This window comes from Diorhabda carinulata, chromosome 6, assembly GCF_026250575.1.
Source record: "Diorhabda carinulata isolate Delta chromosome 6, icDioCari1.1, whole genome shotgun sequence".
Lineage (NCBI taxonomy): Eukaryota > Metazoa > Arthropoda > Insecta > Coleoptera > Chrysomelidae > Diorhabda > Diorhabda carinulata.
The window spans coordinates 30796059-30823977 of NC_079465.1; the positions used below are offsets into that span (position 1 = coordinate 30796059).

Sequence of the window (27919 nt, forward strand, 5' to 3'; positions counted from 1 at the left end):
TGAATATGATTGATTTTTACCAAAATTTATACGAGGTAAGTTCAAAAAGTTGATTCATCATTGTTTTTACGTTTTTCAATTGACCATTCCCTGTACATTGGAGATTTTGAAGATTTTCTAGGTTTAAATAAAAAAATTCAGTTGTTTTATTCGTCACACAAATTAATTAGAATCTTAATTTTTCAAATATATACGAGGTAAGTAGGAAAATTAATTTATCACTTTTATTTTCGTTTTCCAATTGACTGCTCCCTGTATATTAGAGATTTTGAAGTATATTTCCCCTCGTAAAAGCAGAATTTGAAAAAATGAATTCTAAGGTTTGTTTAACTAAAAAAAATTGGAAATTCCATGAAATTAATTAGTTTTAAGAATAAAAGGGAAGAAAATTTCGTAAAAATGAGAAGTCATCTATTTATTTATTCAACTAATATTTTTCAAATTAGATAAACTCCAAGGAAAAAAAAATGTTCGTAAATGAAAAAACTCTTTATCAATAACATTTTAATTTATTAAAATCAGTCAATTAACAACAAACGATCAATAAAACATTTCATCCCATCTTCTCCAACAATTTCTGCAACAAATTATTCTGTATCTTCATCTGCTTTATGATTTCGTTCTGTTGTTCCATTCGAGTTTCCTTCAATTCCAAATTCTGACATTCCCTTTGCGTAGCTGCGTCCAAGTGCTGCACAATCTTGTATTGGAACTCGTTGGACTGTCTCACGAGTTCGGCATTGATTTTATTTTGCTTCATGACGGATTTCCGCAGTTCCGCTAACTCCTCGGCAACTTGGGAAGACGTCGCAGTTTCTTCAATGACGTAATCGGGATTCTGAATCAATTCGTCGACGAAAGTTTCTTCTTTGATATCCTGCTTCGGGTGATTACTAAATTTTGATTATCGGATATGAAAATTTTATTTGAAATATATCGAACTTACCTGGGAGATTCTTTAGTTGCCTCATCCGACGATTCATCTTTAACTTTAGAAAAATGTTTCGAATAATTATAAGATCTATTAAACATACTTTCATGCGGTCTTTTACTCAAAATTTCCACTATTTCCCTGAAATTAATGTATTATTTACACTCTAATTATTAAAAAACTATAATTACCTTTCAAAAGGACACTGTCGTTTACAAGAACCAGTCTTATCCATTTTTAATAATTTATTCTTATAATTTCGTTTTAATGTTTTCCATTTATTTTCACACTGTGCTCCCGTGTAAAAAAAATCCTTCTTATTCATATCTTTGGCTACTAGTTCCCATAATTTTTTCTGCGTTGTTATAATTCCCGAATCCAGCATATCATATTTTTCGTCGTAAACTTTCAACAACTCCTTCGTCGCCTCATGATTCCATTCGACTCTAAACTCCTCTAGAAAAATGGGTTCTGTTTATACACCACTGGGTTCATAAAATAACAATGTTTTTCAACACTCTACTGAACACTTTAACAGATATTTGGGATTTTAAATGGTATAAATGGTGCCAAATAAGACGCTATAAGTAAATTTCGTACCTGTTATATAAATTACATTGGAACTTGTTCCTTCCATCGAATCATTATCGTAGATATTATCCATTTTAGAGAATAATATCTACTTTTAAATTCTCGATTATTTTAAATTCCCAGCTCTAAAATTGCTCTTTAACTCTCAGTGTCCACTTTTACCTACTCAGGGCCAACACGATGCTATATGTCACACTAAAACAGTGTAGACCGCAGAACTAAAGTAAGTTTTGTGGTATAAGGTTCGTTCCAACCATAGATAAAGTGATACTATATTACAATTAGATACAAAAATATTCTATCGTACTCTTTCCACCTTCCTTATCTCGTTTAACCCATCACACACAGTGGATCAAAGATAGCTCTACCTTAAATTAGAGGCTGTTTTTTTTCTAAAATTGGCACAAATTTTCAATATAGAAATTATATATTCAGCAGATTAGAATGGCAATAGGTTCCAGTCGGGTAGTTAACGGCTGTTTCAGCCGACATAGGTATCGTTTGTGAACCGTTTCCGGGACGGTCTTTTCGATATTTTGTTAGGTTTGTTCCAACGCTAATCTGGACCGTTTTTGGATTAGTTATTGAAAGCGTTTAAATGATAGTCAGCTGGAACACAAAACGGAATAGTTCTTATAACTGGAACACGTAATCTCTATTGCGTAGAATCGTCTAATGGCTGGAAAAAACCTGTTGGTAGCAAGTAATGTTACAAAAACTGTGCATAGGTAGAGATAGCGCAGAAAATATCATTTAAATGCTACCAATAACCGTTCCAAGAACGGTTTAGATTAGCAGGTTGGAACAAACCTCTTTAGTAACACGAGCATAGTCACTAGAATAATAAAAAAAGAAGAAGACCTGTAGTGTATTTATAATTTTTTATATCATATCTTGTAAAAAATATTTTTATTTGTAGTAAAAAAATGGTTGAAATATTTAGTAATAACGATCATATATTGAGTAACTTTCCTATTTGTCTTCGAAAAACCGTAGAGGAATTATGTTTAAGGAGTAAAATAAGTAAGTAATAACCTCTAATACTTTACAATATTAACAATTTTATTCATAGGTTTCCGTTCTATCGATTTAACAGATATAACGATTAATAGTATCAGATCTAATAATAGAGACGCTTTAGATAATTTTCATTTTATATTAAACGTTCCTTACGCCGGAAAAAATTTAAAATGGGAAATAATATTTGACCCCGAAAATTTTGACTTCGCGCCAGATTTCGATTTCAACGACGACGAATTTCTGAGTTATTTCGATATCGACACGATCACCGACAACGTTCCCAGTTGGAAAAATTGGAATTTGAAAAATCCCAACGCCCTTTCTCAAGTTTTAAGTGAATTTCTTTGTTTATACAAACAACATCAGGTATGTAAATAAGTTACTAATCCCGCGGGTTCAGCGATCGGTTTTTCAGGTACGAAAATTGCATTTAGAAAATATTTATTCTCGTTATTCCGACGAATACAAAGTTCTTATCGATGATAAAAATGGTATCGATGAAGAAAATATCGAAGTTATCGTCGACGGGGGCTCAATACATTTTTTGATACGTATAAACGTCGATTGTTCGTCTTTACCCGAATACGTTCAACCAATGTGAGGTTTTTATTTTCTAATCGCGAATTTCCTTTTAAATATTCTTCTTTTCCAGTATTTACAAAGGGAATAACCTTTCCGAACACACTCTGTATAATCAAGGCGACGATTTCGCTCATTTGAAAGTATCCGTATCGAAATTGGACGGTTCCAGATCAAATTATTCCATTCAACTTTCTCCGAGACTTGAACAAGTTATAGGAAACTTCAAACTATCATTTGCTGACGTTCCAAAAGATGGTACGCTGACCGAACTCGTATCTCGCGTATCCAAGACGCTGGAAAGTCATTTGGAACAAATTGTAGATCACCACAAAATGAAAAAAATCTACATAACGCACCTGGCGGCGGTTTGTTTCGAAAATATTATTGAATATGATAGTCAGTATTTTTCTAAGGCGGCGTTTCTACAAAACGTCGATGATTATAATTGTTTGGTAACAATTACTATCGGTAAGTAATAATAAAATGTCTTTTATTTCAGTTCTGTGTCGTTTATGATCAATAAAGGATTTTATGTCATATGCTCTATGTCATACGTCAAACTTCAAATGTTTGTCATTTGTCATCTTTCATACGTTGTATGTCATTTGTCATCTTTCATACGTTGTATGTCTTTTGTCATCTGTCACCTGTATGTCATTTGTCATCTGTCCCATGTATGTCATTTGTGGTGAATAGTTTTGATTTTTAGGTCTCTGCTTATTTGTAATTATTTTAATGTTTTCTTGTCAATTGTCATTTTTCACTTGTCATTTATCATTTTTCACATGTTTTGTTATCATTTTCCATTTCTCACATTTGTGAGAAATAGTTAAATAAAGTAATAAAAATTATATTTAATTAAGGGTGCATCTAAAAATTTACACTTACATTTCATTCAGAAGTACTGTCAAAGTCAAAGTTCGGAAAGCTAGGTTAAGTTATAGGGTTCTTTCTGTATTATACAGCTATGTAAAAAGAATGAATTTTAACAATGAGAAAGGTTTACTTATATTTATAACCTTATCAATTGATGTATTAACGCGTTTTTCACTATTTAAATACGTTTTTAGGGACTAAATTTCCCTTAGAGAAACCTTCAGTGTCGTTATCTTCAATATATTGTTCCGAAGCTAAATCTTGTAGTAAACTTCTTGATACCTACCCGTATAATCCCGAATTCAAACCAGAAGTTAATATAGAATATTTGTTGGAATATCTGCAAGACGTCATACAAGATTTTCAAAATCACAAACATTAATTTTGTATATATATTTTTTTAAGAATAAAAGTGATACGTATCTAAAAATTGTTTTATTTTGACATCCAGTTTGAAGCATCTTGCACTACTGTTCAATTTTCTTCTTTTTTACTATTATAAACGTGACATTAATAACTTATATACTATTCTTCTTTTTTATTACCATATAAGTCAACCTTTTCACTATTATTCTTTTCTATTTCCGTAAATGTAACATAAACTTTTCGTATGAAAAGTTTAGTATTTCATTTATTATTGCTTAACGCTATTATATAACCATTTTTTTTTGTTTTCCATTGAATCTCCTCGTTTAGTAAAACTATAATATCATTTTATAAAAATATTCATATGGTTGGCTATGATACACTTATTTTCTATTGATACCATATAAAAGAAGAAGAAATGTCAAACTTTAACCTTCTACCACTTTGTTAAACAAAATGAAATGGATGAAGTTACAAATTTAGAAATTTTTTTTAAATCGCATCAAGTGCATCTTTCTCGTATATGGTTAGAAAGTTGCATAAATTGGTGTAAAGAGGAAAATTTACCACCAAATTACAGTATAAATCAATTACAAGTTAACGTTTTCGAACAATGGTTATTACTAGATTTAAGAGATTTAGAAGTACCGTGTCTTCCACCGAATTTATCGTCTAAAGAAAAATTCTTATTACCAGAAAATTACACGCTTCAATTAATGCAAATAGTCGATATTTCCAAACCGAAATTTTGGCAATTGCAAAGAATTAGAAGCAGTATTCCAAAAAATCACGAACAGGAATTCGAAAATACGAAAAGAGTTTTACAATTAACCTTAACAGATGGGGTACAAGACGTAGAAGCGATGGAATACAAACCTATAAAGTGTTTAAATATAAATCTTTCACCAGGTAAGTCATAAATAATACTAAAATAAGACGATATTTAGTGTTTTAAAATAAGGTATCAAAATAAGATTAATGGGGCCCATACAAATAAGAAGAGGTCGATTATTGCTGGAAGAGCAACAAGTTAAGGTACTAGGGGGCGAAGTAGACAGTCTGCTCATTTCAAACGCTACAGAAAACGTCTTAGCGAAATTTTTAAATCAACCCTTAAATCCTAAACCCACAATAATTCAAGAAAGTCTTTTAATTGATAACGCCAATGAAACAGGAGATGCAACGACAAATCGATCGAATGTAGTGAATTTTGCTAGTAGTACCCCGAAAGTGAACAATGAAAATCTGGACGATTTTGAGGATGATTTTAAAATAGATGAAGAAATCGAAATGCTCATCGAAGTTGAAAGAGAATTGGAACAATCCGAATCGAATAGAAAAAAAACTCCGGATATGTTCGATGATACCGATCTAGATTTTGAAAATATTGATATCCCCAATCCCCCCATACCGACAACTAGCAATATAAGTTTTAGAAACAATTCTACAGGGGTCATCAGTATATCTGATAGTGCTGAAGAAGAAAACTCAATTGAACTCATAAAAACAAGGTGAGTAATAATTGGTTTATTACATTTTATTTGTCTATTCGGTAATTCAGCGTCACCTAATATACGAGGGTTGTTTTAAATGTTATAATGACATTACATTTTTTGTAAATTGATAATGCAGTATTTGCACGATATTTGGTATTATTATCAATAAATGCGTACATACGTTTTTATATCATCGTATAATATACAAGGATTGATTGAAAAGCTTGGGTTAAACAGAAAGTGGAAAAGTTACCAAGCAAACAAGGTTTTCAAATTAAGATGAATTGAATATAATTTTGTTTTGTTATTTAATGACTTAAAATACATTTTTTTTAATTAGCACTATAACGTCATATAATATACGAGGATGGTCTAAAAAGTTCAGGTAAACGTGGAAAACTTACCAGATAAACATCAAACAAGGTGCTCCAATTAAGATGAACTGACTATAACGAATTTCAAATTTGTTGTGTACTTTGATTAATCTTGTGATGATTTGATTGAATTTAATTCATTTTAATTATAATAATTACAATATTTTCCATAAATTAGTATTATAACTTCATATAATATACGTGGTCTAACCACACATAAAATTTTCTAATTAGAATGAACTGAATATATCAAATTTCAATTTTTTGATGTTTTTCGGTTAATTTCATACCAATACTCGAAATGTAATGTTTTTTGTAGTAAACAGAACATCCCCAACACTCCAAAGCCTTCTCTTCCCGTAATATGGTCGATAGAGAAGCTTTTGAAAACCATGTCAAATATATCTAATGGAAAATTCAAAATTAGAGGGAAATTTAAAGAAGTAAAAGAAAAAATGTGCGTGTTAGACGACGATTTTCATTTGGTGGTCGAAGTGGAAGATTCTACTGGGTCTATACCTGTTAAATTCCACGGTAGTGTCGTTTCCGAATTGAACGGGTATACGGCCGAAGAGTTTATGCAGTTGAAGGATGAATGGGGGAAAGGTAACTCGGAAGCCAAGTCCAAAGCTTTACAGGTAAGTCGGCTGAGTAGTTTGAGAGAGTAATGGCCAAGTGCGGTTGAAAATGTGATAAATCTTGAATAAAAGTTGCTTTTTTAGGCATTAGAGAGATTAAAGAACCGTTTAACTGAATTGGATAACGTACTTGAAGTGTCTATTAAATCCAATGAAAATTTTCCGATTCTACTAAAAATACTGTGATACGTCCTTATAATCAGAGAAAAATAAATTGTTTCACTGTTTTTTGTGTATTATTTCGATAACCCTGGGTTAATAAATTGAAAATTTCTTTCAATATATTTTTTTCATAACAGCATTGTATACTTTATATAGGCAGAGGACAGGCTAAATGGTAAAGAGGAATACCTAAATTTTTCTAACCTCATTTTTTAACAGCTCACTCCTTCAAACTAGTGAAAATAGTTAATGCAACTCATAAATCGATTCTAAAATCAGTAATATGTTGATTAATACAAAAAAAGATCCAAAAAGAATGATTCTATCAGGTTTAGTTCGCTTTACAGACAAAAAAGTTTTTTTAATGAAACTTGAGACGTTTCCAAAACAATCTGCGTACTTTTATAGGTAGAGAACGATTTATAAGGTAAAGAAGAACAACCGAATTCTTCTAACCTCGTTTTTTGACAGCTCATAGCTTCAAACTAGTAAAAAAAGTTAATGCAATTCATTTATCTATTTTAGAATCAGTAATTTGTTGATTCCTACAAGTAAAAAGGCTAAAAACTATTGATTGTATCAGCTTTAATTCGCTCTAGGTTGATATTATGAATCCTGGAATGTTTCTAGATTAATATGTATACTTATATAGGTAGAGTACAAGTTATAGGTTAAAGAAGAATAACCGAAAAAGTTTTGTTTGATGTTCAAGTGTTTTTATTCCAATAATTATGATGTGTTGTTTTATAGTGTTTTTGTGTGTGAAGAATTAACTGTGTTTTAAGTGTTTTACAGAATTCAAATAATGTTGTGTTGTGCTTTTTCCTTTAAAAAATGGGAGTTTGCTTCATTATTAGAGTTTTAGCTTAAAAATAAAAACAAAATGTCTAAAATCAATCCTTACAACTTTAAATACTCAAGTTTTCGTCCCAAATAGCTTCAAAAACACTCAAATCGTATTCCAAAAAACGTTAAACACTTTCTTAAAGGATTTTTACTTATTTTTGATTAATTGTTAGAGTATGAAATATATAATTGTGATAAGCATCATTTTGAATCCCCATAATGTCAATTTTGATTTTTTTGACTACAAATTGCTTTAAAATCACTCAAATTTGGAAATTTGTTGTATTCTCACAATTAATATACACATTTCAAAAAAAAATTCACTTATTTTGAACTAATTTACAAAATATATAATTGTGATAAGCATCATTTTGTTTCCCCATAGTGTCAATTTTGGGTTTTTTGACTCCAAATGGCTTTAAAAACACTCAAGTTAGAAAATTTATCATATTCCCACAATTAATGTACACATTTAAAAAAAAATTCACTTATTTTGAACTAATTTTAAGAGTACAAAATATATAGTTGTGATAAGCATCATTTTGTTTCTCCATAGTGTCAATTTTGGGTTTTTTGATTCCGAATTGCTTTAAAATCACTCAAATTTGGAAATTTATCGTATTCCAACAATTAATAAGTACATTTCAAAAATATTTCTACTAAAAAATATGGAATATAAATTTGGAAAAACCATTTTTTTAATCCCCAGCTTTTCAATTATTCGGTTACCTCGGATCTACTTCCTTTTAAACTCCCATTTTCACTATGCTACAGGGGGAGATCGATGTTTAAATAAATAAAAAAACACAGATAGTGTATAATGTGTATAATTGGATCAAACATAAGCAGTAAGCTACATTAAAAGAAGCAACAGTAGACATATTGGTCCTCACAAATTTTCAAAATCACAGATTATAAATAAAAAAAAACTTTTTATTACAAATAACAGTAAAAATGGAAGAAAAAAAATATACATTTATATCAGTACAATTATTTCACTTACCATCTAAATATTGATAAAATTACCTATTAAAATATTAAAGCAGTTCGCGATATCGATCATTACATCTACGGGGAGAATCAAATTTAATTTTTTTATCCACAACAATATAGTACAAACTTGAAAATAAACTTTTTTTTAATTAGTTGTTCAACGAGATTCTGATTATGAAATAATTAATTAATATAGTGCAGTTGCAACCGTTTATCTATTTACAATTCACCAACTGGCGCAGTCAATAGGATAAATTTGGTCTTTCATCAAATTTTCATTGTGAATGAATCAAAAAATTGTTTATTGAAGAGTTACTAGTAAGTATTTGAAAAAAAAACATATAATTGAGTTGGATTTCAAATAAAACAGTCAATTAAGTTACCTTTCCTTAAAAACATTAGTTTTTTTCGACATTTTAACGAAAAAATTATTTATTTCAATACGATTTTAGAGAAAAAACAATAAAATTGGCGCAGTCAGTGGGATAAGTATATCGTTGAAAAAATTGAGGCAACCAAAAGAAAATTATGATTAAAAACCTGTTTTATAAAAAGTTTCTACCAGGATTTTCAAATAAAAAAGTCAATTAAGTAATTTTTTTTAAAAGCATTAAGTTTTTGGAAACTTAATATTTTAGAAAATAATTTTTAATCAACTTTTACGACATTTTAACTAAAAAATGTTTAGATCAATATAATTTTAGTGAAAAAAAAACATTAAAACTGGCGCAGTCAGTGGGATAAGTTAATCGAAAATAAATTTAAGGCTACAATTATTTATTTCAATACGATTTTAGAGAAAAAACAATAAAATTGGCGCAGTCAGTGGGATAAGTATATCGTTGAAAAAATTGAGGCTACCAAAAGAAAATTATGAATAAAAACCAGTTTTATCAAAATATTTACCAATAAAACATTCAATTAAGTAAATTTCGATTTGCAATTTTAATAAGAAAAATATATATTTGAATGCTATTTTTTTGAAAAAAAAAAAAAAATGTAAAATTGGCGCAGTCAACGGGATAAGTGTATCCAAAACAAATTCAAGTCTTCCAGAAGGTAATCACATAATATCTCATAGTGCGCACTATATTTGTTATTCGACCCTAGCAATTGAAAAAAAAATTTCATTTTAACTTACAAACAAATTTTTTTCTTTCAATAAAATATTCCTTATAAACCTACTGGCAATCTCCGAGGAACTAAATTATAATACGATTTTAACGTAATCTCAGATTAATTTCTACTAGAAAACCACCGTTTTACCATTTGTAAATCAATGAAAAATAATTATTATAGATACAGGGTGCGTGCGATAAATTGTATGTGATTTACAACTATAAATAAACCAAACAGGGTCTAACGGAATCTGATTCTCCCCCGACTATTTTAAATACACTACAACAAATACTTACTCCCCTAAACTTGTGAAAAATATGGAATATAAAGGAGTAAAAATATATATAAAATATAAAAAATTACAATTGTAAATATCTCAAAAAAAAAAAAAAATATGTGATAGTTTCAAATACCTGTTGGAATTTTTTCAGAATAGTATGTCTGTGGTATTACCCGAGCTGAACGGTTTATCGACTTCGTCGAGTTCGAAATTCGGTTCGTCGCTTGCCGTTTCGACGGGCTTAACCGATGGAACCGGGGTACTTCTCGTAACGCCCGGTTGAAAACTTTCCGTACTACTTTTCGGCGTATACGTGGCAAGAGAAGAACCTGCAATCGAAAATTTCATTTAAACTAAATAAATTTTTTTGGATATCGAACGAATTACCGCTTAGATTAGGAATGGAATGTCCTACTTGGGCGGGGGATACTACCGGATTCTCGTCCACCATTAACGACGTTTCGGAAGGATATTCGTAGATATCCGGACCTGCCTCTACGAACGATATTTTCATCTGGAAAAATAATATTTTATTATAAAACGAGACGAAGTCTTTTTGTTGTGGGATTGTGGCAATGAAACGTCGAAGTCTACCAATTCGAGCGAACCGCAGACTTGAGATACTCAACTCAATCGGAATACAGGGTATGTTAAAAAGGTGGGGTATATCGTATGTATATACAGGGCGAAAAAAAAACTATCGATATCAAAAAAGCCATTTTTGTGATTTCTAGTGGGGTAGAAATGAATAAATTATCTAAATAAACTTTTTTGCTATCAAAATCGTTTATTGATTTATAAATTTGTTTAAGCGAGATACGTTTTTTTTTTAAGAACGAACCTCTGACCCAATTCTCAATTCATTCGGAACAACAACGTTTGATACGGCACTTTTTTTTGTAAAAATAAACAAAATTGAAGTGAAATTAATAATGACCTTGATTAAATATTAGGTATGGTTAATTATCTTTTAGCCTAGTTACGTTCTCGACTTGAAATCGTAGAAACGTACGTGTTTTAAAAATATAATTAACCGACGTCACACCTTACCCCGTATAAGCAATATGATAATTCAAGGAAAATATTATTTTTATTTATTCGTTTCGTTTTTACGAAGTGTGTCGGAAATTTCTTGGAGATGGCGTCCAAGTTCCGATGCTTGAGTTATCTGAGAGTGGTTGCTGGTACCAAAATCGAGAAAAAATACCGGAAACATCCGTCTGATATTATTTTTATTTTGTTTTGACGAATTGTGCAGGAAAACTCTTGGAGAAGACGTCCAAGTTCCAGTACATCAGTTATCTGAGAGTGGTTGCTGGTATCAAAATCGAGAAAAAAAACTATAAAAACCAATGTGATATCATTTTCCTTTTGTTTCACGAATTGTGCAGGAAAATTCTTGGAGAAGACGTCCAAGTTCCAATGCTTGAGTTATCTGAGAGTGGTTGCTGGTGTCAAAAACGAGGAAATAGAACGGAAAAATTCGTTTTATATTATTTTTGTTTCGTTTTTACGAATTTTGTCGGAAAATTCTTCGAGAAGACGTCCAAGTTCCAGTACATCAGTTATCTGAGAGTGGTTGCTGGTATCAAAATCGAGAAAAAAAAACCATAAAAACCAATGTGATATCATTTTCCTTTTGTTTCACGAATTGTACAGGAAAACTCGTGGAGAAGACGTCCAAGTTCCAGTACATCAGTTATCTGAGAGTGGTTGCTGGTATCAAAATCGAGAAAAAAAACTATAAAAACCAATGTGATATCATTTTCCTTTTGTTTCACGAATTGTGCAGGAAAATTCTTGGAGAAGACGTCCAAGTTCCAATGCTTGAGTTATCTGAGAGTGGTTGCTGGTGTCAAAAACGAGGAAATAGAACGGAAAAATTCGTTTTATATTATTTTTGTTTCGTTTTTACGAATTTTGTCGGAAAATTCTTCGAGAAGACGTCCAAGTTCCAGTACATCAGTTATCTGAGAGTGGTTGCTGGTATCAAAATCGAGAAAAAAAAACCATAAAAACCAATGTGATATCATTTTCCTTTTGTTTCACGAATTGTACAGGAAAACTCGTGGAGAAGACGTCCAAGTTCCAGTACATCAGTTATCTGAGAGTGGTTGCTGGTATCAAAATCGAGAAAAAAAACTATAAAAACCAATGTGATATCATTTTCCTTTTGTTTCACGAATTGTGCAGGAAAATTCTTGGAGAAGACGTCCAAGTTCCAATGCTTGAGTTATCTGAGAGTGGTTGCTGGTGTCAAAAACGACGAAATAGAACGGAAAAATTCGTTTTATATTATTTTTGTTTCGTTTTTACGAATTTTGTCGGAAAATTCTTCGAGAAGACGTCCAAGTTCCAGTACATCAGTTATCTGAGAGTGGTTGCTGGTATCAAAATCGAGAAAAAAAAACCATAAAAACCAATGTGATATCATTTTCCTTTTGTTTCACGAATTGTGCAGGAAAATTCTTGGAGAAGACGTCCAAGTTCCAATGCTTGAGTTATCTGAGAGTGGTTGCTGGTGTCAAAAACGAGGAAATAGAACGGAAAAATTCGTTTTATATTATTTTTGTTTCGTTTTTACGAATTTTGTCGGAAAATTCTTGGAGAAGACGTCCAAGTTCCAGTACATCAGTTATCTGGGAGTGATTGCTGGTATCAAAAACGAGAAAAAAGACCATAAAAACCAATGTGATATCATTTTCCTTTCGTTTCAAGAATTGTGCAGGAAAACTCGTGGAGAAGACGTCCAAGTTCTAGTACATCAGTTATGTGGGAGTGGTTGCTGGTGTCAAAAACGAGAAAATAGAACGGAAAAATTCGTTTTATATTATTTTTGTTTCGTTTTTACGAATTTTGTCGGAAAATTCTTCGAGAAGACGTCCAAGTTCCAGTACATCAGTTATCTGAGAGTGGTTGCTGGTATCAAAATCGAGAAAAAAAACCATAAAAACCAATGTGATATCATTTTCCTTTTGTTTCACGAATTGTGCAGGAAAATTCTTGGAGAAGACGTCCAAGTTCCAATGCTTTAGTTATCTGAGAGTGGTTGCTGGTGTCAAAAACGAGGAAATAGAACGGAAAAATTCGTTTTATATTATTTTTGTTTCGTTTTTACGAATTTTGTCGGAAAATTCTTGGAGAAGACGTCCAAGTTCCAGTACATCAGTTATCTGGGAGTGATTGCTGGTATCAAAAACGAGAAAAAAGACCATAAAGACCAATGTGATATCATTTTCCTTTCGTTTCAAGAATTGTGCAGGAAAACTCGTGGAGAAGACGTCCAAGTTCTAGTACATCAGTTATGTGGGAGTGGTTGCTGGTGTCAAAAACGAGAAAATAGAACGGAAAAATTCGTTTTATATTATTTTTGTTTCGTTTTTACGAATATTGTCGGAAAATTCTTGGAGAAGACGTCCAAGTTCCAGTACATCAGTTATCTGAGAGTGGTTGCTGGTATCAAAATCGAGAAAAAAAAACCATAAAAACCAATGTGATATCATTTTCCTTTTGTTTCACGAATTGTGCAGGAAAATTCTTGGAGAAGACGTCCAAGTTCCAATGCTTGAGTTATCTGAGAGTGGTTGCTGGTGTCAAAAACGAGAAAATAGAACGCAAAAATTCGTTTTATATTATTTTTGTTTCGTTTTAACGAATTTTGTCGGAAAATTCTTGGAGAAGACGTCCAAGTTCCAGTACATCAGTTATCTGAGAGTGGTTGCTGGTATCAAAATCGAGAAAAAAGACCATAAAAACCAATGTGATTTCATTTTCTTTTCGTTTCACGAATTGTACAGGAAAACTCGTGGAGAAGACGTCCAAGTTTGAGTACATCAGTTATGTGGGAGTGGTTGCTGGTGTCAAAAACGAGAAAGAAGACCGAAAAAAGCCATCTGATATTATTTTCGTTTCGTTTCCATGTATTACACCGGAAAATTCTCGGAGACGGCGTCCAAGTTCCAGTACATAAGTTATCGGAGAGTGGTTGCTGGTATCAATATCGACAAAAAAGACCGAAAAAATAAGTCTGGTATTATTTTCGTCCCGTATATTATTAAATTAATTTGACATACATAAATTTTAAAATAAATCCGTAATAATTATGTCCTATAATTTGCATTATTTCCGATAAAATTAATGATGTATGTGTTCGTATTCGAAATGCACAATTACGAAACATAATCCCATGGGAAAAGCATATCGTTTAAAAATTTTTTTACAGAAAACAAACTTCCACGAAAGACATCAATAAGAAACGTAATACCCTTTTTCCTATACATAACCATATGTACAAAAAAAAAAGAAGAAGGAAAAAATTACCAGTTTTAAATTATGTACTCAGTTTTTTAGTCTATTATCAAAATTATTACAAATACCGGATGTCTTATTACATAAAAACAAAAAAAATAGTATCAAATATATGTTCTCCAATTCAGAATACAATAAAAACTGATATTTATTATTGATTCGCACTGTATTATCAATCAAAATAACGAAAAACATTAAACTTTCTACTTTTTTTTCAATTTTCTTCAAACTAGAATCGAATTTATTTTCTACAAGTCAAAATATAAGTAAAAACGTTCTACTAGTATTGACTCACACTGTATAATGAAGCTAAATGATAAAATCCATCTTAAAACATTAAAAAATTTATTTTTTCCAATTTTCGTCACAAATAAAACAATTAGGATCAAATATATGTTCTACATATCAAAATACAATAAAAACCGATATTTATTAATGATTCACACTGTATTATTGGTCAAAATAACTAAAAAAATTAAACTTTCCACTTTTTTTTTGAAACTAGAATCAAATTTATTTTCTACAAGTCGAAATATAAGTGAAAACGTTCTACTAGTATTGACTCGCACTGTATAAAGGAGCATTTTATTTTGACACATTCAGAAGTTTTATTTCTATAAGTGAGTTAAAACCAAATTTTTATCCACAAATTAAAGAGAGGGAATAGAAATTCATAAATAGCATTGACTCACACTATATTATGAATAAATACATATACGTTAATACATTTGTCGACGTATTTTTAATTTTAGGAAACTTGAATTTTGGAGAGAGTATATCAATATCTAATTGGCTCCAATTAAAACTCGTAAATTAATAATGAAAAAAATTAATTTATTTCCGAGTTTATCATTGAAATGAATCATTCAATATTTCAATTCGTACAATATTTAACAAACTTTCTAGTTCGGAACATCAGTGGATGTACGACGTTCGAGCAACAGACCGATTCAAATTTATTGCGACTGATAGAAAAAGAAGAAGAAAGTATTGTATGAAATAATAATGAAAACCGAACAGACGCGACGTGGTAAAAAAAAACGATTACGTAAAATATTAATTATTTAAAACGTAATTCAAAAAATACTAATACAGGATGAGTCAAAACACAAATTAATAGATAAATAAATACGATTAAAACTTACCTTCGACCTTTTCGATTTCTGACACATACTAGATTTTCCATCTATAAGGATATTGTCGTTAATGAATGTTACGTCACAAGGACTAGGAGGACCTTCCAAAGATCGTAAAATTTCTTCGTCTTCGTCCGTGAAAGATTCCAGGATCGTCGCACCCGGTATAAAGATGATACCCCCTTCACCGGGCTGAAACAAATTTATAATTGTTAATATACAGGGTGTCCCAAATAACAATAATAAAAATTTTCGAAACGAGACGATTAAAAAAATTTTTTTTCGTGACTAAACGAGTAAATATATCGATTAAGTAATAAAAAAAAACATTATAATAATATACAGGGTTAATCAGATTTATTTATACGATGTCTAGTTGGAATAATGGAAACATTTTCAGAATTTTTTCATAATAATTAAATTAACATAAATTACGGTATTATATTTATTATACAGGATGTCCCGAAAGTAGTTATAAACGTACTGTATAATTTTATCGAGTTTTTGTGAGTGAATTATCACATTTACTCAAAGTAGCCTCGCTTTTGAAAAGAATCTTGTCGGAGATGATGTCCTTGACGAGAATGTCTAATCGGCATTGAGTTCGAATCTGGTTTTGAGATTTTCAGGTAAAAAAAAACTGAAACCAGTAGTAGTCGATTCAATTTAGTTTTAAAACGAGTTTTTTCTTCTTCTTTCCGCCGCCATTAAAATTAAAATAAAAAATTCATCGGTTCATATAAAGGGTTTAATAGTTATAGCAAAATATACAGGGTGCGTCGCCTATATTTATACGATATCTAGTCTGTATCTAGATTGTAGACATACAGGACGTCCCACTACATTTATTTTTCAGAATCAGTGAATCATTTGAAAGTATAGATAAACTATATACGAAACGTCGGAAGGATTGGACGTATTGGCTTAAAATTTGACGTAAAACAATTCTCGTTCGTATTATAATGTATTGGGCGTTAAAAATATTATTGTAACGATGGAATATTTAAAAATTTGCGGTCAATATCCCGGTCGAGGTCGTTTGATGAATTTTTAACTGAAAAGGATCGTAGACCGTAGAGAAATAAGGTCACGTACGACATTTTAACGTTTATTATTGTATAAATCTGTCACGTAACTCATGTTCATACAAATATAATTTAGTAAAATAAATTTATAGTTAAAAAAAAAACTGTAAAAATAGCTCCAGAAAAAAATAACGTTGCTATCCAAAAATTTTTTGAACTAACTTCGTTTATGGTCATAGAAGTACCTGGTCCGACAAAGAAAAAACAAAAATTTTTGAAAAAAAATGTTTATTTTACGTCGAGTTCTTCAAAATAGCCATCGACTGTTAATTGTTGGAAAATCTTTGACCCCCCAGCTATTATTTTAAGTTTGGGAACAGAAAATAATCCAAGAGGAATGAATCTGGCTAATAGGGGGCATGAGGTACCAATTTAAACTTGAATTATTCCAAAAAACTTCGCCTGCAGATGGAAGGGACTTTCGTATTCATTGGAGCCGGTTCTCCACGTTTACAAATTCACTATTAATGGCTGGGGTTAATTTGGGACTCAAATTTAAGCGCCTTAAGTCTGTCTCTGAGCTCTTGTTGGACCCGAACACCATTGAGGGGTCAGTTTCTTGGCGCGTGTCCATTTTCAGGTACAATTCTTGTTTGTTATTATTTACCAGTCGACGTTTGATGGTTTATTGTTTTTTTGAACATATTTGGCGAGGAAGGTTCATTGGAATTGAACCTGATATAGGATTTGTTCCTCTGCAAGTCCGGGGTTGTAGATTTAGTCGTTGATTGCGCTGCTTCGGACAGACCGTCGGCCATTTTTGGGGTTGAACCGGTTCACCAGGTTCTACAGGGTCAGTTACCCCTAAAAAACAGTTTCGTCTATCGTCGTACATACAGGTATTAAAAAAAATGCTACCTAAAGTTATCTTTTGAAAAAAAAAATATTTTTTTGATATCTAAATCCCTTTAGACTTAGATTATACTAATCTTAATGGAAAATAGTAGTCGTATCGTCGAATTTTATAGAAGGTAACATAAATTTCAATGACGGAATACCTGACTGACAGCAATAAAGATAAGATAAATTTTTATACTAACGAAAATTTAATTTTTAAATATCTCGAAAAATATTGATTTTAGAGAAAAATGTTTTAAACAAAAATTGAAGCTCATATAAAGCTCTACAAAAAAGTTTATATTCGTTTTTTACGTAAACCTATTTTTTCGGCTGTTATGACTCAAAATATATCTACAGAAGTCGAAATGACTAATCTAACCTCAAAATGTACACGCACGCGTTTCTATAACCTAATTATCATCTTCACAGACACTGTAATTGTGAATATTGGTGTAGTTATAGTGTACACTTTGAGGAAATTAGGTTAGGTTAGTCAAATCGATTCTTGGTATGATATTTTAGGTTATAACAGTCAAAATAATAGGTTTACGAAAAAAATGTATTTATCCTTTTTTGTACAGCTTTTTAAAAGCTTCATTTTTTGTTTAATACTTTTTTTTCTAAAACTAATATTTTCGGAGATATTTAGTAAATTTGTTATAGTTTTAAAAAGGAGTGTGGGGGGGGGGAGGCGAACGAAGCTTAATCGATAAAAATACTTCAAAGAATTATCTTTTCTAATAAAAAACAAACTTTGATGAAAATTTGATTAAAATCGGAGGGTTAATTTTTATATTAACGAAAATTTCATTTTTAAATATCTCGAAAAATATTGATTTTAGAGAAAAATGTTTTAAACAAAAATTGAAGCTCATATAAAGCTCTACAAAAAAGTTTATATTCGTTTTTTACGTAAACCTATTTTTTCGGCTGTTATGACTCAAAATATATCTACAGAAGTCGAGACGACTAATCTAACCTCAAAATGTACACGCACGCGTTTCTATAACCTAATTATCATCTTCACAGACACTGTAATTGTGAATATTGGTGTAGTTATAGTGTACACTTTGAGGAAATTAGGTTAGGTTAGTCAAATCGATTCCTGGTATGATATTTTAGGTTATAACAGTCAAAATAATAAGTTTACGAAAAAAATGTATTTATCCTTTTTTGTACAGCTTTTTAAAAGCTTCATTTTTTGTTTAATACTTTTTTTTCTAAAACTAATATTTTCGGAGATATTTAGTAGATTTGTTATAGTTTTAAAAAGGAGTGGGGGAGGGGGCGAACGAAGCTTAATCGATAAAAATACTTCAAAGAATTATCTTTTCTAATAAAAAACAAGCTTTGATGAAAATTTGATTAAAATCGGAGGGTTAATTTTGACGTATTTACATTAGTTGTTTTTTATCTTATGTAACCACCTCGTATACATGTAGTTATGTAGCAAAAATTTTCCCTTACACGTTAATCACTTTAAAAAAATAATAATACATAATTTTTTTTTATTTATATAAAAAACAAACGGTTATTTTACCTTCTGTGCGCATGGGACATTTACACACAGTAATTAGTTCCGTATCGATTTACCGTTAGTCACTAGCCTTACAAATTCATTCGATTTAATGACATATAAATATCACCGGTATCATCTAAATAGCAGAATTTTATAAAAACGTGATTTTAGCCTAACAACTACAGTGTAAATTTTCGATCACGGTGATTTAATAACGGTGATTAATATATCGCTCAACACTAAGAGAAAAGCTAGGTTATAAAATTAGATAATATAATACTTCATATAATTTATATAATTAGTTGTTATATACAATATATTTATTTAGTTTTATGTAGTTGAGGGTATGTAAGTATGAAATTAGTATATAAAACTTCCTAAAATCGAAATCAATATTGTTTTCCAATAAAAAAATTAATGGTTTTCGTTGTATAATTGTAGTATTTATTAATTTAATTATGTTACGTAGAATTACTAGTACAGTGAGTCATTTATAAGAAAAACTATGTGCAATAGATAAAAATTTAAAACTCGATAGCCTTGTGAATTATTTTTGAGAAGAAAGGTAGCCAGGTGGTGATTTAAGATATCGAAAGAAACTTGAAATTTCACTGATGAATATCCATGAATTTTCGATTTTTTTTCCATTTTGTTTTATAAGTAACAGAGAAAGTTGAGTATTTTCTAATTTTTGTAACATTTTAAACGTCGATGTTATAAATTATTCATATTTATAGAAAATCGGTAAAACTGAAGTTTTACATTTTTTATAATCATCATCATCCGAACGTAATTTAATTTTATGGGTAAAAAAATAAATATAGATGGAAAAACATCGAAAAATCGACAAAAATTGTAAAAATAGATACAAAATTGGATGAAACTGTGGTAAAAACAAAAATACGACTAAAGAAAATCGTGATTTTCAATAAAACAATTAACTATTTTCTTTGCGCACCTCGTATATTTTTGCAAATACTGTAAATTGTATACCTTCGGTATAATACTTGTAAATCTCAGCTAGGTTTATCGGGTATGTTTTATTTTTAAAATTTTACTGTTGTTAACAATTGGGCAGAAGCCGTCTCTGATTTACTGCGTGGAATGTAGATTTTATACTATCAGATAAAGACGAAATGTGTTTAAATGTAATTTTGGCTTTAAGATCATATAATATTAAAAAGAAAAATTGAAAGAAATATATTACAAAATATGAAATTTAAAAATTTCGTATCCAAAATCTATATTTCATTCTGAATAACACAGTTCCGCCGTATTTCAAATGTCACCGAATATGACAGATAAATTGAGTTTTAATATTCGTGTAAAAAAGAAGATTGTCAAATGTCATAAAAGTAGAAAGTTTTTAGAATATTTTGGTTTTCATTTAAATGGAAATTTGTTTAATGTAATCGAAACATTCTTTCACATACGAGGGTGGTTCGATAAAAACTAATTTATATAAATCGACAACAAAATAATTACGATGTTAGATTCCGCCGTATTTCAAATGTCACCTGTCAAAATTCTACGCGAATATGACAGATAATTGAGTTTAAATACTTATGTCAAAAAGAAAATTGTGAAATGTCATAAATATAGAAAGTTTTTTAGGATATTTTGGTTTTCATTTGAATGGAAATTTGTTTCACGTTATCGAAATATTCTTTCACTTACGAGGGTGGTTCGATAAAAACGACTTTACATATATTTACAACATCATCGTTCTGAAGTTAGATTCCGCCGTATTTCAAATGTCACCTGTCAAAATTCTACGCGAATATGACAGATAATTGAGTTTAAATACTTATGTCAAAAAGAAAATTGTCAAATGTCATAAATATAGAAAGTTTTTTAGGATATTTTGGTTTTCTTTTGAATGGAAATTTGTTTCACGTAATCGAAACATTCTTTCACTTACGAGGGTGGTTCGATAAAAGCGACTTTACATATATTTACAACATAATCGTTCTGGAGTTAGATTCCGCCGTATTTCAAATGTCACCTGTCAAAATTCTACGCGAATATGACAGATAATTGAGTTTAAATACTTATGTGAAAAAGAAAATTGTCAAATGTCATAAATATAGAAGTTTTTTAGGATATTTTGGTTTTCATTTGAATGGAAATTTGTTTCACGTAATCGAAACATTCTTTCACTTACGAGGGTGGTTCGATAAAAACGACTTTACATATATTTACAACATCATCGTTCTGAAGTTGGATTCCGCCGTATTTCAAATGTCACCTGTCAAAATATGACAGATAATTGAGTTTAAATACTTATGTCAAAAAGAAAATTGTCAAATGTCATAAATATAGAAAGTTTTTTAGGATATTTTGGTTTTCTTTTGAATGGAAATTTGTTTCACGTTATCGAAATATTCTTTCACTTACGAGGGTGGTTCGATAAAAACGACTTTACATATATTTACAAAATAATCGTTCTGAAGTTAGATTCCGCCGTATTTCAAATGTCACCTGTCAAAATATGACAGATAATTGAGTTTAAATACTTATGTCAAAAAGAAAATTGTCAAATGTCATAAATATAGAAAGTTTTTTAGGATATTTTGGTTTTCTTTTGAATGGAAATTTGTTTCACGTAATCGAAACATTCTTTCACATACGAGGGTGGTTCGATAAAAACTAATTTACATATATTTACAACATCATCGTTCTGGAGTTAGATTCCGCCGTATTTCAAATGTCACCTGTCAAAATTCTACGCGAATATGACAGATAATTGAGTTTAAATACTTGTGTGAAAAAGAAAATTGTCAAATGTCATAAATATAGAAGTTTTTTAGGATATTTTGGTTTTCTTTTGAATGGAAATTTGTTTCACGTAATCGAAACATTCTTTCACTTACGAGGGTGGTTCGATAAAAACGACTTTACATATATTTACAACATCATCGTTCTGGAGTTAGATTCCGCCGTATTTCAAATGTCACCTGTCAAAATATGACAGATAATTGAGTTTAAATACTTATGTAAAAAAGAAAATTGTCAAATGTCATAAATATAGAAAGTTTTTTAGGATATTTTGGTTTTCTTTTGAATAGAAATTTGTTTCACCTAATCGAAATATTCTTTCACTTACGAGGGTGGTTCGATAAAAACGACTTTACATATATTTACAACATCATCGTTCTGAAGTTAGATTCCGCCGTATTTCAAATGTCACCTGTCAAAATTCTACGCGAATATGACAGATAATTGAGTTTAAATACTTATGTGAAAAAGAAAATTGTCAAATGTCATAAATATAGAAAGTTTTTTAGGATATTTTGGTTTTCTTTTGAATGGAAATTTGTTTAACCTAATCGAAACATTCTTTTACTTACGAGGGTGGTTCGATAAAAACGACTTTACATATATTTACAACATCATCGTTCTGAAGTTGGATTCCGCCGTATTTCAAATGTCACCTGTCAAAATATGACAGATAATTGAGTTTAAATACTTATGTCAAAAAGAAAATTGTCAAATGTCATAAATATAGAAAGTTTTTTAGGATATTTTGGTTTTCTTTTGAATGGAAATTTGTTTCACGTAATCGAAACATTCTTTCACATACGAGGGTGGTTCGATAAAAACTAATTTACATATATTTACAACATCATCGTTCTGAAGTTAGATTCCGCCGTATTTCAAATGTCACCTGTCAAAATATGACAGATAATTGAGTTTAAATACTTATGTCAAAAAGAAAATTGTCAAATGTCATAAATATAGAAAGTTTTTTAGGATATTTTGGTTTTCTTTTGAATGGAAATTTGTTTCACGTAATCGAAACATTCTTTCACATACGAGGGTGGTTCGATAAAAACTAATTTACATATATTTACAACATCATCGTTCTGGAGTTAGATTCCGCCGTATTTCAAATGTCACCTGTCAAAATTCTACGCGAATATGACAGATAATTGAGTTTAAATACTTATGTGAAAAAGAAAATTGTCAAATGTCATAAATATAGAAAGTTTTTTAGGATATTTTGGTTTTCTTTTGAATGGAAATTTGTTTAACCTAATCGAAACATTCTTTTACTTACGAGGGTGGTTCGATAAAAACGACTTTACATATATTTACAACATCATCGTTCTGAAGTTGGATTCCGCCGTATTTCAAATGTCACCTGTCAAAATATGACAGATAATTGAGTTTAAATACTTATGTCAAAAAGAAAATTGTCAAATGTCATAAATATAGAAAGTTTTTTAGGATATTTTGGTTTTCTTTTGAATGGAAATTTGTTTCACGTAATCGAAACATTCTTTCACATACGAGGGTGGTTCGATAAAAACTAATTTACATATATTTACAACATCATCGTTCTGAAGTTAGATTCCGCCGTATTTCAAATGTCACCTGTCAAAATATGACAGATAATTGAGTTTAAATACTTATGTCAAAAAGAAAATTGTCAAATGTCATAAATATAGAAAGTTTTTTAGGATATTTTGGTTTTCTTTTGAATGGAAATTTGTTTCACGTAATCGAAACATTCTTTCACATACGAGGGTGGTTCGATAAAAACTAATTTACATATATTTACAACATCATCGTTCTGGAGTTAGATTCCGCCGTATTTCAAATGTCACCTGTCAAAATTCTACGCGAATATGACAGATAATTGAGTTTAAATACTTATGTGAAAAAGAAAATTGTCAAATGTCATAAATATAGAAAGTTTTTTAGGATATTTTGGTTTTCTTTTGAATGGAAATTTGTTTAACCTAATCGAAACATTCTTTTACTTACGAGGGTGGTTCGATAAAAACGACTTTACATATATTTACAACATCATCGTTCTGAAGTTGGATTCCGCCGTATTTCAAATGTCACCTGTCAAAATATGACAGATAATTGAGTTTAAATACTTATGTCAAAAAGAAAATTGTCAAATGTCATAAATATAGAAAGTTTTTTAGGATATTTTGGTTTTCTTTTGAATGGAAATTTGTTTCACGTAATCGAAACATTCTTTCACATACGAGGGTGGTTCGATAAAAACTAATTTACATATATTTACAACATCATCGTTCTGAAGTTAGATTCCGCCGTATTTCAAATGTCACCTGTCAAAATATGACAGATAATTGAGTTTAAATACTTATGTCAAAAAGAAAATTGTCAAATGTCATAAATATAGAAAGTTTTTTAGGATATTTTGGTTTTCTTTTGAATGGAAATTTGTTTCACGTAATCGAAACATTCTTTCACATACGAGGGTGGTTCGATAAAAACTAATTTACATATATTTACAACATCATCGTTCTGGAGTTAGATTCCGCCGTATTTCAAATGTCACCTGTCAAAATTCTACGCGAATATGACAGATAATTGAGTTTAAATACTTATGTCAAAAAGAAAATTGTCAAATGTCATAAATATAGAAAGTTTTTTAGGATATTTTGGTTTTCTTTTGAATGGAAATTTGTTTCACGTAATCGAAACATTCTTTCACTTACGAGGGTGGTTCGATAAAAACGACTTTACATATATTTACAACATCATCGTTCTGAAGTTGGATTCCGCCGTATTTCAAATGTCACCTGTCAAAATATGACAGATAATTGAGTTTAAATACTTATGTCAAAAAGAAAATTGTCAAATGTCATAAATATAGAAAGTTTTTTAGGATATTTTGGTTTTCTTTTGAATGGAAATTTGTTTCACGTAATCGAAACATTCTTTCACATACGAGGGTGGTTCGATAAAAACGACTTCACATATATTTACAACATCATCGTTCTGGAGTTAGATTCCGCCGTATTTCAAATGTCACCTGTCAAAATTCTACGCGAATATGACTGATAATTGAGTTTTAATACTTATGTGAAAAAGAAAATTGTCAAATGTCATAAATATAGAAAGTTTTTTAGGATATTTTGGTTTTCTTTTGAATGGAAATTTGTTTCACGTAATCGAAACATTCTTTCACATACAAGGGTGGTTCGATAAAAACGACTTTACATATATTTACAACATCATCGTTCTGGAGTTAGATTCCGCCGTATTTCAAATGTCACCTGTCAAAATATGACAGATAATTGAGTTTAAATACTTATGTGAAAAAGAAAATTGTCAAATGTCATAAAATTAGGATTTTTTTTCAAATATTTCGGTTCGGTGCGTTCATTTTGTATTTAATATCAAATTATTTGAATTTATGTAAGTGTAGATCATACAATTTTACTTTCCATTTAATTTTCCTCAAATAATCGGATCATTTGTAAAAGGAAAGTTAAAGATTTATAAATAATCGTAAATATTCTTGTTCGACAACGATTGTTTTTGTTCACTACTGTATATAATAAAAAAATCAAGTTATTAATTCCGAAGATAAAAACTAAAAAAATTTAAACACAAAAATTGTGAAAATAGAACAAAGTATTTAAGAGAAAATTTGAATTTCGTCGAGATTTTGGTAGTTTCTGTGTTTTTGTTTCGTTATTAGCCAGTTTGGCGTTTAGTAATTTGGAGTTTTTATGAAAATTTCATGGGATATTGAAATAAAAACATTAAAAAAAAAAAATAAAAGGTACTAACCTTGGGTAGTTCAGGTTTACCAGGTAGACGCGATTTATCATTGGATATATAATCGGGCACGTCCCTTTTACTGGACGTAAAATTAAAAACGGCCGTATTCGAGACCGGTTCTTTAGGTCTCGTTTGCTTTTTGGGTACTACGTTCCTATTAACCACTTCGACACTCTCACTAGACTTGTTTTTAGCCGTATTAATCGTATTTTTTTCAATTTCCGTCGCGTTTAAATCTTTTTCGATTTTTTTTTCGACGTACGGCGGCGATTTTTTCGTTTGCAAAACTTTAACATCCGAATAACTCGTATCCACGTAACCGTTAACGTCTATTTCTAATTGTTGCGAAGTCGGCACTTTGATATCCGATACGTTTTCGTTAATAGGAGTCGAAGACACTTTTTTGGTAAAATCGAAAGCACCCTCGTACGTTAATTTCGGACTGAATCTACTAGGACTAATCAGAGGACTTGCGGGTTTTATTCTATTAGGACTTAGTAAAGGACTCGTAAGTTTTTTAGGAATTATATTTTCTTCGTTGGGTAAAGAAGATAAAGGACTAGAGGTTAATATTAAATCGGGCGTTTCCGATAGATTCGTCAACGATTTACAACGTTCCGTTTCGATCGGAACGATTTTCGAGACGTCCGGTATAGGACTGAGCAAACCTGTATCACTGTTAGGCACTTTTTTATCGTACAAATTATATTTAACCGATTTTATTTGAGTTTTTTTATTCACTTTAGCTTCCACTTTTTTTTTAACTATTATATTATTGAAACTGTCCACTTTGGCGGCTACGTCACCTGTTTGGGGAGGCGCCCTCGTACGTTGTTCCGGTCTTTTTTCGAAAATCATCTTGGCTTGTTTCACGAAATCCACGGGGGGCTTTTCTTTTTCGTTCATTATCGGTAATAGGCGTTTGGGTCTGTTTATTCTATGACTAAATTTATTCTCTTGTACGTTATCTTGTATTTTTTTACTGGGATAGTCATTTCCTTCCTTTTGAACCGCGATAAAAGTTTCTTCGTGTAAAGATTGACGATTCGTTATCGAGTTATTTGTTTGGTTGTCTAAACGCGAAATTGTTTCCACTGATCTAGCTCGTTTCATCTCGTTACGTCTATAATTGTTTTTATATTTATTTGATATATTTCCGATTCCGTTAAATCGAGACTTATAATCTTGATCGCCGCCTCCGTCGTCGTCGTCGAGGAGGTTTTCCAACGAAGTAGCTTTCCGCATATGTAAAATACTCGGTCTACTATTACTCTCTCTTAAAGCCAAACTTAAATATTTATTTTTTAATTTGTTCACTATCCCGGGCCCATAATGTAATTCCTCCGACGAATCCGAATCACTTTCTTTATGGTAACCATTATTTGCGACCATTTCCTCGAATTTATCGGACTTTTTATCAGCCCAAGCTCGTTCTTGCACCATTTTCTTTTTCACATTACACTGTTCGGGTATATTATTACTCGACGAACCACTGGAAGCTACTGATTCATTCTTGGAGGTTAGGTTAGGTTGAAGTACCGTTCGATGAGCCAACGAGTGATGGGGGGTAGAGTGATGGTCTCTGTTAACGTTGCCGGAGGATGATTTATTTTGATTTCTCAGTCTAGCGATTAAATCTTTTTTCCATTGTGGCACATTGTCAACACTCGATACACATTCCATTTTTGCTTTTTTTTTTTATTTTTTTACCGTGAACTAATTACGAACTCGATTCCTATCACTTTACATATTGTTGAATGTATGCATATGTTATGTTCTAAACATTTTTTTTTCAACCTTCACCAAACATTCAGACGCTTTTTTCACTTAAAAAACTACGCACACACTTCACACATTAATTTATCACAGAATGTAACTGATGCTGATATCAAAAATGTGACTAGATTACATAGATTAAATACATAATAAATACCTCAGATGTATTAAAAACGAACGTAACCTAAACACAATGATGTAATGACATTTATGATCGTTTATTAAACTTTATCGCCATCTAATATAACAATCATTAACTAAAGGAAGGGATCACCCATTATTAAATGGTATATTTTCGAACTATTACCCAGATGGCGACACGTACTCTATCTTACTTCACTCTATTCAATTTGCACAGGATCGTACCTAGCCCATGACTACAGTACAAATTTTAGTCATTTAACTATTTAAATATTTAAATTGTATACG

At 30.5% G+C, this 27919-nt stretch overlaps 4 protein-coding genes across 4 annotated transcripts; 2 read left to right on the forward strand and 2 right to left on the reverse strand.

Annotated features, from left to right (window-relative positions):
• Positions 1–489: 489 nt before the first annotated feature.
• On the reverse strand, positions 490–1726 carry LOC130895575 (uncharacterized). Its single transcript, XM_057802948.1, has 4 exons — positions 1532–1726; positions 1123–1387; positions 947–1072; positions 490–893 (listed from the first exon to the last, which is right to left on the reverse strand). The coding sequence occupies exons 1-4, from the start codon at positions 1593–1595 to the stop codon at positions 554–556; spliced, it is 795 nt and encodes a 264-aa protein (XP_057658931.1). The 5' UTR covers positions 1596–1726; the 3' UTR covers positions 490–553.
• A 544-nt stretch (positions 1727–2270) lies between these two features.
• Positions 2271–4430, forward strand: LOC130895571 (BRISC and BRCA1-A complex member 2-like). Its single transcript, XM_057802944.1, has 5 exons — positions 2271–2545; positions 2595–2908; positions 2958–3139; positions 3195–3592; positions 4195–4430. Exons 1-5 carry the CDS (start codon positions 2449–2451, stop codon positions 4380–4382), a joined length of 1179 nt encoding a protein of 392 aa, XP_057658927.1. The 5' UTR covers positions 2271–2448; the 3' UTR covers positions 4383–4430.
• Positions 4431–4803: 373 nt separating this feature from the next.
• On the forward strand, positions 4804–7100 carry LOC130895568 (recQ-mediated genome instability protein 1-like). Its single transcript, XM_057802940.1, has 4 exons — positions 4804–5275; positions 5328–5877; positions 6556–6874; positions 6959–7100. The coding sequence occupies exons 1-4, from the start codon at positions 4828–4830 to the stop codon at positions 7058–7060; spliced, it is 1419 nt and encodes a 472-aa protein (XP_057658923.1). The 5' UTR covers positions 4804–4827; the 3' UTR covers positions 7061–7100.
• Positions 7101–8693: 1593 nt separating this feature from the next.
• LOC130895560 (uncharacterized) lies at positions 8694–27713 on the reverse strand. The gene is made up of 4 exons (XM_057802924.1): positions 25724–27713; positions 15728–15910; positions 10662–10788; positions 8694–10603 (listed from the first exon to the last, which is right to left on the reverse strand). The coding sequence occupies exons 1-4, from the start codon at positions 27395–27397 to the stop codon at positions 10422–10424; spliced, it is 2166 nt and encodes a 721-aa protein (XP_057658907.1). The 5' UTR covers positions 27398–27713; the 3' UTR covers positions 8694–10421.
• Between the last annotated feature and the right edge of the window lie 206 nt (positions 27714–27919).

Coding starts and splice junctions, on each gene's coding strand:
- LOC130895575 (XM_057802948.1), bottom strand. CDS start 1,595: ATGGATAATATCTACGATAATGATTCGATGGAAGGAACAAGTTCCAAT. Junction 1,388..1,531: donor CAATGTAATTTATATAACAG/GTACGAAATTTA, acceptor CCATTTTTCTAG/AGGAGTTTAGAGTCGAATGG. Junction 1,073..1,122: donor CGACAGTGTCCTTTTGAAAG/GTAATTATAGTT, acceptor CATTAATTTCAG/GGAAATAGTGGAAATTTTGA.
- LOC130895571 (XM_057802944.1), top strand. CDS start 2,449: ATGGTTGAAATATTTAGTAATAACGATCATATATTGAGTAACTTTCCT. Junction 2,546..2,594: donor ATGTTTAAGGAGTAAAATAA/GTAAGTAATAAC, acceptor TTTTATTCATAG/GTTTCCGTTCTATCGATTTA. Junction 3,593..4,194: donor TTTGGTAACAATTACTATCG/GTAAGTAATAAT, acceptor ATACGTTTTTAG/GGACTAAATTTCCCTTAGAG.
- LOC130895568 (XM_057802940.1), top strand. CDS start 4,828: ATGGATGAAGTTACAAATTTAGAAATTTTTTTTAAATCGCATCAAGTG. Junction 5,878..6,555: donor ATTGAACTCATAAAAACAAG/GTGAGTAATAAT, acceptor TGTTTTTTGTAG/TAAACAGAACATCCCCAACA. Junction 6,875..6,958: donor CCAAGTCCAAAGCTTTACAG/GTAAGTCGGCTG, acceptor TTGCTTTTTTAG/GCATTAGAGAGATTAAAGAA.
- LOC130895560 (XM_057802924.1), bottom strand. CDS start 27,397: ATGGAATGTGTATCGAGTGTTGACAATGTGCCACAATGGAAAAAAGAT. Junction 15,911..25,723: donor GTAAACCTGAACTACCCAAG/GTTAGTACCTTT, acceptor AATTTGTTTCAG/CCCGGTGAAGGGGGTATCAT. Junction 10,789..15,727: donor AGAAATCGAAAAGGTCGAAG/GTAAGTTTTAAT, acceptor TTATTTTTCCAG/ATGAAAATATCGTTCGTAGA.